The sequence below is a fragment of the Phalacrocorax aristotelis genome, chromosome 5 (assembly GCF_949628215.1).
Source record: "Phalacrocorax aristotelis chromosome 5, bGulAri2.1, whole genome shotgun sequence".
NCBI lineage: Eukaryota > Metazoa > Chordata > Aves > Suliformes > Phalacrocoracidae > Phalacrocorax > Phalacrocorax aristotelis.
The window spans coordinates 44,802,959-44,816,390 of NC_134280.1; the positions used below are offsets into that span (position 1 = coordinate 44,802,959).

The 13,432-nt window shown below is 43.4% G+C and overlaps 1 protein-coding gene across 10 annotated transcripts in view; it reads left to right on the plus strand.

Annotated features, from left to right (window-relative positions):
• DIP2A (disco interacting protein 2 homolog A) overlaps positions 1 to 9,545 on the plus strand; it is a 137,740-nt gene extending 128,195 nt beyond the window's left edge. For all 10 annotated transcript variants that reach the window (XM_075094244.1, XM_075094248.1, XM_075094245.1 and 7 more), the window contains 3 exons: positions 590 to 764; positions 3,398 to 3,521; positions 4,131 to 9,545. In XM_075094244.1, the coding sequence (XP_074950345.1) occupies positions 590 to 764; positions 3,398 to 3,521; positions 4,131 to 4,383 (552 nt within the window). In that variant the 3' untranslated portion in view covers positions 4,384 to 9,545. The remainder of the gene's footprint in view (positions 1 to 589; positions 765 to 3,397; positions 3,522 to 4,130) is intronic.
• The last annotated feature ends 3,887 nt before the right edge of the window (positions 9,546 to 13,432 follow it).

The following is a 13,432-nucleotide window of genomic DNA, read 5'->3' on the forward strand; positions in this document are numbered from 1 at the left end:
GTAGGATGGGCACATAATGCGGCATGTGAGTGAACTCTGCAGAGAGCTGGAACTGTTTACATACTTGTATGTATGTGTGCATGGTTTCCTCCCTCCTCTGCCAAACCTGCTGCATGCCAGTACTGGGTGGTATCAATTGACTAGTCTATCTGACTGGCAGCTGGAAGAGGCAGTGAATATCTTGGGTACTCCCATCAGTTGACAGTACTAATGAGGTATTTTACCGTTTGATTTAATCTTTGTTTTATATACGTCTGAATTTGTGTATACTAAGATGCCCAACTAACAGGACATTGCAGATTAACAGGTGTTCCTTTCTAGGAAGCCAAATGCCTAGTTCATTTTTCTTCTTTACCATTCCAAATTACATGTATATAAACTACTTTTTATTCCTTTTTTCTGATCATTTTCTGTGAGGCAGAAGTTAATGAATTATTTCAATAAAACTACTCCTGGCATTTTAGGAGCAAAAAATGGTCAGTGGAACAGATCTGTTAAATCAATAAATGATGCTGCCTGGCTCTGGCAAAATAGCCTAAGTTTATATGGAAATGATTCCCTTCTGTTATCTTTTTTTTAAAATCCCTAGATATGGGTGAGCAGTCCGCACAATGCTACTGGTTACTACACAGTGTATGGAGAAGAAGCACTGCATGCTGATCACTTTACTGCTCACTTGAGTTTTGGAGACACTCAGACTGTATGGGCTCGTACTGGGTACCTTGGCTTTCTGCGCAGAACAGAACTTACTGACGCTAGTGGAGGTGAGAGAAAACAAATGTACTTACAGAAGCATATGTTTGAAACTTCTTAGGGTAGTTGATTTATGAAAGAGTAAGCTGTCCTGCAAGTTCATCCTGACTTCCATCAGAGAAAAGTGCTGAATGTAACAGGAATTGTTACTCTGTACATATTCACTGATACGAATGTACTCTGTACATATTCACTGATGATAATGATGATACTGGGTAATCATGTAAAATGAGACATTCATAATGCCCTTTCGACAGATCTAGAAATCATGATCGTGTTCATATTTGTTAGAAGCACTAGACCCTTTCTACTCACTTTTCCTCTGAACCCCTTTCCTTACAGACAGGGTGCAGTATTTCAGTGCTGATCTAGAGAATACAAATAATGTTATCGTTCAACAGTTCTAGGACATGCACAAATACCAGTGATTTCCCAGCCTTTCAGAAGTTAAAGGTCTAGGGAGTAACTTCTCCATAATATTTCCAGTGTAGAAAATAAATTTTTAATCTTATCTTTTTTCAGTCTAAGCCAAGATGTCTAAACTTGAGCAATGTAAGCAGATGGAAGAAAAACAGCTCCTTTTTCTGTTGAGACAGAATAAGGAGTAGGTATACCTCTTGATTATCACACATTTATTTAAAAAAAAAAAAAAGTAATCTCTAAACATCTTAAAAGGAGTTGGAATGCTTATAACTTATTAGCAAATGCACATTGCTAATTGACTGTGATTGGACTTAAATTAATAGTGGTATCTAGACATGGATAGTGTCAGTGTCCCCTGTTGCTGTCACTGAACTGTAGGGGGTTCACAGCCACCTTCTCCATTTCCTGTAATCACTCATGGTAGAAGATAGAAAAGCAGTGTTCCCACTTCTGGAACCTAAGTGTCGATTTGGGGGACACCACTGCATGTCCATCCTACTTTTTTAGTCCATTATGTGAAGGAGGAGGAAGTGAGCGAGGAAAGCGGTTTGTTGAAGGTGCAGACTTGTGTTGAGGAGCTACCCCATCTGTTGCAGCGGATGCCTGTCCAGGGTGCAGAAATGGTCCATGATGTAACTCTGTTGGATCTAGTTGCTAAGAGAGGGTCATCCTCCAGTCTACTGTGCTGGTGTGCTCTTCAGTCTCCCTGGGGCTCTTGGAGAACAAGAAAGGTAGACACTATTGCTCCAGCTGGAGAAACCCCTGCAGCCCACTCAATTCCATCTCCTCCAGAGCAGCATCATGCAGCCTTCCCTCTTCAACAGTCAGAGCGCTCTCAGAGAACAAAAAGTGAATTCTGGTAAAGAAAGAGTCTTCATCAGACACTTGTGGTATCCTTAGCCCACAGCTAGGACCATTACCCTAAAGGGTCCCTTCTTGGCACCAGGCCTCTCCACCTATTCAGCCTACTTAGACTGAGCAGTTCTGTGTTGGACAACCCCTCGGGAGTCTCTGTTCCTGAAGGAATGTGGTCTCAGGCTATTGGTGTGAGCTGATGTAACATAGACCCAGCTCCCTGAAAAAGCTTTTACTGCATGTCCTCTTCCTCTTCAGAGCTGGTAGAGCATGATAAAAGAACGCTCAACCAAGGTGCTCTAAGCTTTCCTTGATTTCCTCCTCTCTGATTTTCTAGGGTAGTGACCTGACTTCCAGGGCCTATTGTGCTGCTGCTTAGTGCAAGGTTCTGCACTGGACGCTTTGACAGAATGGTCCTTCTGTCACTGTTCAAAGTTAAATGCCTCCCAGTTCTTGAGAAAGCTGATGGTTGACAGAAATTGGAATCTGTGAGCAGACATTCACAAAGAAAGAGAAGTTGCAGGTGGCAAGGCACCGGATTACAATAGCAAGTTTTTGTGCCTTGTAGCTTTCTGAAAAATCACGTATCAGAGATTTTCATCTCTGTGGAATAATGTCAGTCGTCCTTTGGTTTGTCAGCATTTGAGAGGCAACGTATGGTGAATTAACATAGCAAGTATGCATGAAATACAGCGCAGCTTCCCAGCGCACTTTTTGTCTCAAGTTATATGATTGAGTAGAATTATAAAATGGGTGCAAAAAAAAGAGGCAAAGTTGAACTGAACAGAGTTACAGAACGAACATGGCAATGTGGAAAGCGTGTCCTTCAAGAAGGGTCTAGGAGAGCCTTGCTTATTTAACCTAGAAAAGCTAAGGGTGAAGAGGGGATAGAGTTGTTCTTGCTGCATAAACTGTGGGGGACTTAAGATGAGAATTGCTGGCATGAGGACAAGTGGGTATACGCTGGTTTTAAAAAGAAAAGAGAAGGTAAATTTAGAAATCGGAGAAGTGTTCCTATCGATCAGAGAAGAGAAGTTCTCTGGTAAGAACAGTGGGACAAAAAGATGCTGTAACAGTGGGTTTTGATTCGGTTTATGAACTGAGATTACATTATGTGAGAGAAGGGGCGGAATTGGATGACCCAGAAATTATCTTTAATCTGGTTTTATTTGCTTGGAGTCAATAGGTGGAAGTGCTAAATGACCTCTTGATTCTTTTCTCTCCAAACAGTAGAGCTTGATGTGTATTATGGACTACTTCCAGGAAGCACCAGGAACATCTCAGAACATCAGGAATAAGCATGTACCAATGACCATGTTTGTTCTGTAGATCTGATGATGTTTTAAATGTCTGTGCTGTATTGCAGAGAGGCATGATGCCCTGTATGTGGTAGGCTCATTGGATGAAACACTAGAGCTCAGAGGAATGAGGTACCATCCCATTGATATAGAGACCTCTGTAATAAGAGCACATAAGAGCATTGCAGAATGGTAAGAGCCTCAGTATTATTTTTCTGTATCTTTTTTTTCTTCTAAAGCAGCAGAAGTCAAGCTTTGTGGAACAGCATGCTAGGCTGAGAGCTTGCTGTAGAGGGAACTCACCAAAACTTTGCTTAGAAATAACTGCAGTGAAAGTAACTGCAATATAAGACCCCTTTTTGCCCCACCTCTGCCGCTCAAAAAGAAAACGGGCCACCCCTTTATCAGATCTTTGGGAGGTTTTGTCTTTCCTTTAATAATCTTTGAAGATTTACACCTTGATATCAAGTATGCACGTGAAATTTTGATGGTTTGTGTTTCAATATGTAAGTGCAAAGGACTCTTAAATACATGACTGTGTACATATAAGAGGAAAAGATCTATTTCTACTTTGTACATGGACAATTAAAAAACAAGTGGCGGAGAATATCCCAAGAAGTTACAGCTTTAATACTTCTTGATGTATGAATATTTTCACATTGCTATTATGTGCCTTGTTCTCATTTGTTATATTATTCAGGTACTTATAAAATTTATTTCAGGTGAGTCTGTCTTTGATAACTAGCTTCCTTTGACTCTGTATTTTTTCCTCACCATTGATATTTGTATCATGCCCAACAGCGCTGTGTTTACATGGACCAACTTGCTGGTGGTGGTTGTGGAATTAGAAGGCTCAGAACAAGAAGCATTGGACCTGGTCGCACTGGTAACAAATGTGGTTCTGGAACAGCATTATCTCATAGTAGGTGTTGTAGTCATTGTGGACCCCGGTGTTATTCCTATCAATTCCCGTGGTGAGAAACAACGAATGCACTTGAGAGATGGATTTTTAGCTGACCAGTTGGATCCTATTTATGTTGCCTACAACATGTGAAAAATGGAAAAATCACATCAAGGCTAAAGCACCAAAATCAAGGGACTTTGCCAATAATAACATCGGAATCCATTTTTCTGTGTTTTTAAAACCTGTTGAAGACCTTAGGAAAACCGAGATAATAATCTTCACAGTCCTTCATCTCTCAGATTGCATTTTCTTCCATGAATCTATTTTAACAGTTACAGCTGTCTTAGGATGGTGAGTTTACTGGAATTCCTGAAGGAAACTTACTAGAATTGTCATGGACCGGTGGGTTTCATTTTTTTGGGGGGGTTTTTTGGTTTGTTGGTTTTTTTTAAAAAAAAAATTATGAATGTCAGTACTTGATGCACTGCATAAAAGGACATAAAGTGGGGTGGGGAGAGAACACCAGCTGTGAGGAGGACTCTTGGAAATAATACTGAAAGTCATGAGTAACCGTTCAGAGTTCACCCTCCACGTTATTGTTTGCAATATATTAGCAGTATCTGGGTTGGGGTTAAATATCAAGATTGCACACATCTCTGCCATATTCTCTACTGTACTGAAAGGAATTTTGCACATATACGGGATTTAAAAATGCAGCCCTTTTTATTTTAAAACACTGACTCACCCCCGTTCCGTAGAAACAAATTCATTCCAATCCCAGATTCAATCTAACAGCGATTATGCTGCTGTTCAGCTTTTTTGTACCAAGCAAAAACAAATACTGCAACTGTAACAAGGTTACTTATTGTGCCATGCTGGACTCTGTAATGCTATAAACTTTATAATAAAATATAAATTAATATCCAGTTTTAACTACTCGATGCAGGAGCCTTCACTGCTCCTGCTGTCATAACTTCATGATAAAGTTGCTTGTTTTCATAGCATTAGCTGTTAATTACTGCCCTGCATAACACCAAGTATTTGAAAATTCATTCCAAGCCAATAGTCTCTGAATGAGTCGTAGAAATGTTTACAAAGCATGGTCTTAGAATGTGTTTTCCCTGAATATCCTGTGCTAAAACTTATGAAAGTGATTTTTTTTTCCCCACCATGGAAGAGATATATTCGATGTAGGTTAGCTTGATCTGCTGTGGTACAAACCTTTTTTCTTCCTTGAGAGTTGTAAGAGTTGTATTTAGACTTTTTTGTTCAAGCTGAAATATCCAGTTGGCTGAGTCATGCTTGACTAATTAAGGTTTTGGAGTTTCTGCCTGATCTAATACTGCAGTGAACCTAATTCAGAAAGAGAATGGGAAATTACTCAAATACTTCGTGTATTTGAAGGCAAGCACGAGACTAGCAAATAATTATTTTTATAGAGTTGTTAAAGACTTTGAGCTACATAAAATTTTTTTAATAATGCCTGAGTTTGGCGAAAGAGCCAGGTTTTTCTGCAAGGCAGTTCTGCCAGGTTCAGTGCCTAAGAAAGATGGATGTCAGTCTCCTGAGATGAGAATATCAAATTGACTCTTGGTCAAATAAACTATAAAATCTTCAACAAAAAGCTTTCCTATATAGTAGTTGCCCTCATGGTGTTCTACTGTGGTGTATTATACAGCTGCATACTCTACTATGACTGTAATTATGTACAGAACTTGTGTAACTTATTAAGCATGGCAACCTCTAGCAGCAGACTGTGGGACACTCCTTGTAACAGAACAGCTGGCAAAAGGGAAGAACTACCTAACCCCAATTATAATGTTGTAGTTTTTTAGCAAATAAAGCAGTTTAAGGTTTTTGTATTGAGATATTGATGACAGTGAGACGAGTTGCCTTGTAAAGTAAATCTAAAACAAAAAGCACATTAAACATTTCAAAACAGCTCTTGAAAATCTGACTCACTGGATGTTGGAACATGCCATTAGATCAAAAACTAGTTTTATGTACAGTACCGCTTTCACCTGCATTTAAAGCCTGAAGTGTTTTTTCTGCAAAATGGCATTACAGTTGCTTTACGATTAAAGCAATTGACCCATCCTCAAAGCCTTTGATGTTCCTGAACTTCCTGTTTTTAGTACCCAAACTGAAATGCCCTCCGGGGTCTGACTTCCCTCCCCGCCCACACCTGGCACCTACCACACACCCGGTTTTCCAAACCGGAGTACAGTTGGGGCAGGGAGGGGGGTGTGTGACATCCCTCCCCTCAGCAAGGCACTGCTTGTTTCACACAGAGCAGCCACTGACGAGTTCGGCTGCAAAGCCGGCTCGAAGCAGGGGTAGAGGGAAGGAAGGGATGCAGCTCTGCTGCTGGTTCACGGTGCCGCCTCAGGCCCTCACCCAGCTAAAACATGGTGGCCACATCCCCCTGTCAGCGGCCCCGTCGCCTGACGTCGCAGGGCACATGGGGCCGCCCTGCCTTCATGGTGTGGCGAGGCACTCCCCACCAGGGCTGAGCAGCTCCACGGGTGCGAGCAGTGTGAGAAGGCCTTTGACCAGGCCGGCGCCCTGGCCAAGCACCGCCGGGTCCACATCGGGGAGAAGCCCTGCCACTGCCCAATTTGCACCAAGGCCTTCGCTCTCTCCTCGGAGCTGGTGCTACACAAGCACACCCACACTGGGGAGTGGCCCCACGCCTGCCCACTCTGTGGCAAGGCCTTCATCTCCTCCTCGTCCTCCACCTCTGTTCCCACACAGGTGAGCGGAAGTACCGGTGCCCTGTCTGCAGGAAGCTCTTCCTCCAGTCCTCCCACCTGGCACGCCGCAAAGCCATTCACGCTAGCGAGAGGCACTTAAAGTGCCAGGACTGTGGCAAGCTCTTTGGGCGTGCCTCACACCTCACAACCCACCACCGCGTCCACATGGGCGAGAGGCCTTTCAAGTGCCTGCAGTGTGAGAAGCCCTTCACACAGAAGGCACGGCTGGCCCTTCACATCTGCCTGCACACAGCAACGGCCCTACAAGTGTGACAAGTGCGGGAAGAACTTCCGATCCTCCGCCCACCTCATGTCGCACCAGGTCCTTGGGTCAGGCAAGAGGAACTTCAAGTGCTCAACCTGCAGGAAGGCTTTCAAGCAGGCATCGTCTCTCAAGCAGCACCTGAAAACCCATGAGGCACGCGAGCCTCACTGCTGCTCCATCTGCAGCTGAGCCTTTTTCCAGGTCCTCTTACCTCCGGTTTCACATGAAGGCACACAAAGAGGAGTGGCTGTACCACTGTTTGCTTTGCAAACGAACATATGCCAAAATTTCCATCTTTGAAAAACATTGTAAAAAGCACCAGCAGGATGAAGAGAGGCCTGATGCTAAACGCAGGCCAATGACCACCAGGGCAAAAACACTGGCTGAAAAGAAAAAGCAGGAGTGGAAATAGCAGCACCAAGATGACAGCCTCCAGCAACCTCACCAGGCTGACCCAAAGCAGCAGCAGCAGCAGCTGGGAAAGGCTGTAAAGGTCACTGAAACAAGAACTGGCCCTGGCCCTCTGGAATGTGGCTTACAGGAGATAGAGCATCTGATTTAATTTTTATCAAAAGAAGATGATGTGCTGCACCAGTGTTACTCCAAAGCATGTCTCCAAATAAAATTCTTTTTCTGATGCAAGGTTCAATGCAAACGCTTCTCTGGGGCACAGCAGATATGTAAAAGCCTGCTGAGGCTGCCCATGGTTGGTGTGGCATGCAGACTGCTCCGTGGTTACAGGGGAATTCCAGCCTGTTCACAGGCCCCCATGGTTTTGTTTCACATCAGCAGTGTTTTCTAACCCAGGCTTCCAGGGATTCCTGAGCCAAGTGCCTGCTTTTACCCAGATTGAAAGAAGGATGCTTCTTTGTATGCAGAAATAAACTAAGTTGTAGTCTCTTAAATGAAGGCAAAGTTTTTTGTTTGAAGAAGCAAGAGAGGTGGTGGACCTACAGAAAACAGATTTGTACCAAAAGTGGGTTTAGGACACAAGCAGGAATGTATCACGCAAAAGGCAATTTGTTTTTAAAAGCACTGTACATATTGAGAAGATAGCATCTGTAAGCCTCTTCTGGGTTTCTCACTGTTAATTACAACAAGTCATTGTACTTAGCATCTAGATAATGCTGTGTATGAAGTGTTTAAAGCACGGCAGGTTTTATTGCTAAAGGAACTTATCTTTCTCAAAACTAATGAAGACAGGTGTCAAAAATCTGTAGTTCATCTTAAATCGAATGAATTCACATTTGAAATACCAGCTTGTAGTAAAGTTACTAAAATGATTTTTTTTTAAACCTGATCTTTTGGCAATTTAAAATGAAGTAAAAAGGGAATTGTAAGCCCTGTCTCCTTCCGAATTAACAAATTGCCGTAGCTGGTTCACTGGCCAGTCAGCACATTGCGGGAATGAGGCAAGATGCCACAAAAGGGTTGCTGTTGAAGCTGAATGTTTCAGATTTACTCTAGGGTGGGAGATAGGACTGCAGTAGATATGAAATAACTTTGTAAACTTTAATAAAACTGCCTTTATGGCAGCAGAGCTCTTTGTGAGCCAGCACTTTCTACTGACTTTTTATAAGCTTTATGTCATTCCAGCAACAGTACTATAAGGTTACTTCACGCCTTTATTTATCGCTCATTGTTACCCGGGATTTTATTATAGCAGAAAAAAGAAAGCAGTGAGTTCATTTTAAGTTAACATTCCTGATTTTCTCTACCAAGTCCATGATTTTTTAAATGTTATTTCCCTGCCATTGGGTGAAAACACTTATGTACTTCAAGAATCTTTTTGGATAAGCATCTGGTTTTGGTTTCTGTAACATATTAGCAACTCCTATTTTAAGGCAAAAAAGGAATTTTCTGAAAGCTTGCACATTTAAAGTATTGCAACGTATCAGGCCAGAAATCATGTTAGTAGGTGATAAGAGCTGGATTACATCTAAGAACTAATTTAGAGCTAACAAAACTGTTATTGGATAATTCTCTTACTTTTTGTACTTCAAGATTTACTTGATGCTGGATATACTAAAATAGAGCTTTTATTGTTGAATTTATATCTATCTTCAGTTGGTTAATATACTTTAAATATTTACGTAGTCAGATATTTCAAATTAGATGCTTCCAAGCCAGAGTTTCTTGTCATGAAAAATTCTAATGTAAATTTTTGCTAGTCTTTAGATGTTCTTTTTGCGACCAGTCGTGTTGTTTAGGAGTTCAGTTATGTCAGTGCCATATAAGCAGAGTTCTATCTTTTTTTTGTATTTCAATACATTATTAAAATAATATACACTGCTGTCTTTTCCTCCAGTCACTTTTATTTTTTCTAATCCTGTTTTCTTCTAAACATAAAAGTTTTCATATGGAAGTAAAAGTATTTGCTAATTTTCTAGCATTCCTTAAAACTTAGTTTGCAAAGGTAACTGCAAAACGATTTGTCTTTATTTCTGGAATTTTTCTTTGCCAAACATGGACGACAATGCCGTGGTAGTTGTGTCTATACTTGTAATGTGGCATGTCTACGTGCAGAATTGAAATTTCAGTGGCAAGAAAATATAAAGTGGCCTTTTAAAGATCAGTTTTATGTTGCTCCTTAATAGTTTTGAAGGTGTTTTATTTTGTTTTGTTTAAAAAGCTTCCCATTTTGCTCTTCTAGTTTCCTGCTCTGACAGCTGCCTTCCTGCTGCAATCTGGAGTCCACGCTGTTTGGGATGCAGGATGAACTCAGACTTTGTACAGTAAAATCCAGTGTCAAGAATATTTCAGAATGGAAAAACTGAAAATATGTTCTAATTCCCTGACTGTTGCAGTACAGTAAGTACGGCTAGGCAAATCCTTTAGATTTAAAACCTGTTAGGGGGAACAAACTGAATCCATCCACAAACTCACAGAAATGCTGCCACTTTCTTTTGAAATGTATTTTTCAGTGTAATGTACAGAGGGAGCAGGAAGGTGCTTCCATGCTACTCAACTGCCAGGATGGGGTAGCACCTCTCAGTGCCATCACAGCTTGCGGTGCAGAGTTCTGAACGCATGGGAGATGTAACCTGGTGGCACAGGGTTTTGTTTATGTAATTGCTTTATAGTCCGTCCAATAAGGTCAGGAATGTTCTTTCTCTGGGGTATAAACGCCCACATTTGATTTGTGGAAAAAACTTTTTTTTTTTTGTCTTTTTAAGAAAAATTCTTTTTCTTGCTGTCAGCACATGAACTCTGCTGTGGAATGATTCGACCTGCATACACATCCCAATGACAGTTAACAAGATGAAGAATATTTCTGGGAGGATGTGCTAAAAGTAATAATCAGCACTCTGGTGAGACTAGGTCTTATGTGGAAGCACTTTTTTGTGGGTGTCTGTAAGTGCTCTTCCAGTGCTGGTAGTTTTGTGTCTGATGCAGAGAAGAGGGTTCCCTTTCATAGATGGGCTTTGCCTATAATTATCTGGGGAGAAAGTAAAAGCGCAGATTCTAATCTCCCAGAACAAAAAGTAATGGCAGCATTTTATATTATGAACACGTTGTTCAGCAGAGGTACAATACAGCATGCATGTACTCAATCTGCCTGTCTGTCACTTTTCTAGTTTGTGAAGTTAATTTGAGTCTGTTAAATGTCTCAGGATCCTCCTGTAGTACTTTCTTCTCTTGTTGCACTTTTAGTACTGTTGATAAGTAGTTCTTGTCTTGACAAGGCATTTAATATAAGAAACCATCTGTTGGTGCCCTTCCTGGTGGGAAATTCACTTGCATCCTCTTCTGTAGGGAGTCATAACCATAACTGACAAATGCATCCAAACATCAGGTCGGCATTGCCAGTGTAATGCTGCTGTTTCGTCTTCGGGGAGCCTCCCAGGGCCCTGAGGATCCCATGGCACAGACCCCAGAGGTCCGCACTACCAAAACAGCCTTTCTGCAGGTTGTCACACACCAGCCTGCACTAATGACAAAAATGCGGATTTTCTGAGCTCCTCCAGATCAATCTAACCGGTGCCAGTTGAGGTACTGTAAGGTCATGCGCATCTTGGGTACCCAGCAGGCTGATTCTGTTGGCTGGAACAGGAGTGTAACTAAAAATTATTTCATAATGTCATTAGCCTATCACTTTCCCTTCCTGAAGAGTGAACTATCCCTGCCAGAGCCTGAAAACCAGTGGTGTCAAGACTGGCACTTTTAAGTATCTAGTCCGTCGTTGCTGGGAGGTTGGCAAGTTGCCTAAGCAACTTAAGCCTCCTTAAGAGCCAGCTGTGATGCCTGCCTTGCAAAGCTCTGACACCTGCTCCTTGGCCAGCCCCAAGGCTTGCGTGATTTTCCCCCAGAAAGCCTCGCCACACTTCTGAGCCCCTCACAGCACTGCTCAAACCCCTTGTTGGCATGGCAGCATCCTTTTTCTAGGCTGGACATGGGGCTTGCACAGTCTGTGGGGACCCAGGGTGTTAGCAGAGGTGCTGCAGGTGGCTGGCTGTGGGTGTGCCAGCGTATGTGAGGGGGAAGCATGAAAGAGGGATCAGCAGTGGTGAGCTGTCAGCAGAGGCACCTCATACTATGTGCTTGGGCCAGCATTGCCCAAACTGTTTTGCCTGCCTCCCCTGCTGTGCCAGCGTGCAGCTGTCCGCACAGTCTGAGCTCTCAGCTGAGGCACCACCTGTCTTGGAGAGCAGCAGGCCACAATGCGAGCAGAGCTGCAGTGCAGACTGGGTGGCATTGAGGCCTCTGCCCATGCAGTCCCTGTTTCAGGAGTTTCACTTCAGGATAGCTCTGCTCCTTGCTGACTGAGGAGGTGTGTCTGGGACTCAGTAGCCGAGCACTGCGTACTGCACTGCTGGTGGTCAGGGTGCTCACCTCAAAGGAAGACATGCTCTCTTCCTCCCTGACAAGAGGCACCAGCTCCTGTGCCTTCTCCTATGCCAGGTAAAACCTCTGTGAATTCCCAGTAGTGGTGTTGCTAAGTCAGGATCAGCCTTACTGCCAGAAACGTGTTCAGTCATACTGTGTCACTCACTGCTCCTGCTTCCAATGCTCACCAAAGAACAGCCTGCTCTGCATCTCACTGGCTTTGCCAGCGCGCAAGCTGTGTGTTACGCCTACAGCTCTCTGCTGCTGCAGTGCTCTGCAGAGCTACTGAAAAGGCTCAGTCTTGGAGAACTATTCCTCATCCATGTGAACAGTGCTGGTGCAGAGAGGCAGAAGGCAGGTGGGACATGGAGACCTGCCAGACAGCCTCACCTGCGGACCCTTGTGCTGAAGCATGAGACCCCTCTGCTGAACTCAGGTTCAGGCTCGAGAGAGGGTCATGAGAGTCCCATCTACCCTGTCCAACCTTGGGGACACTCTGGGACAGAGAGTGTCCCCATTCGCTATCCTCACATGCTGCCTCAGGTCCATACATACAAGTGTTGGAAACAGTTGAACCAAGAACTGATAAAGATGTTAAAAATCTGGTGGAAGTAACTTGGATGCTAAACAAGCTCTAAACAAATGAGCACTACCCTAGGATGGCAAAACTGCTTTTTTAATTCTGGATGGAATACAAGATTATGTCTTTCTTGTATGCATATATCTGCCTGAGTGTCCCTTTTCTTCACTTGGGGGAGGCAGATGAGAACAGCAAGATAGTGCCTGTCCAAAGACATGTTGTTTTGCATGTGAAATCATTATGAAATGTGGAATGAGGTAAAACCAGCAATGTCTGCGGGCATCTTTGTCATGAATTTGTCACTGTAGGTATTGCTGGCCGTGAATGCCTAACTCACAGATATCAGCTGAGCTGGGTGGCAAGTGTGGACTGAAAAAGGCAGGAGCATAAGCTTCAGGGAAATTGTCCTAGGTTTAGTTTTAGCTTTTCAAAGGCTCACCAGTGCAAGCCCCTGGATGACCCTGGCAGCAGCGGACACATCCTGAACAGCAGCAGTCCCATGTAGGGGTGTTGTCCTCCTTTGGCCTCACAGGTACATCTGCCAGTTTGGACAGCCAGGTGGACTATGGTGGCAGCAGCAACAGCCTTGAGCTGTTTGGCCAGCCACATTGATGCCAGGGAGGAGATGAAGGGTTGATGCCCTACAAGAAACCCAGGGGTATGAGCCATAGCAGTGCTTCAGTCTACATCCTCCAGCTTTCCCCTCTGACAGTGCAGGGCAGCCAGGGAGCTGCGCGCAGCCTGGGACAAAAGGATGCACTTTTCACCAGAGAC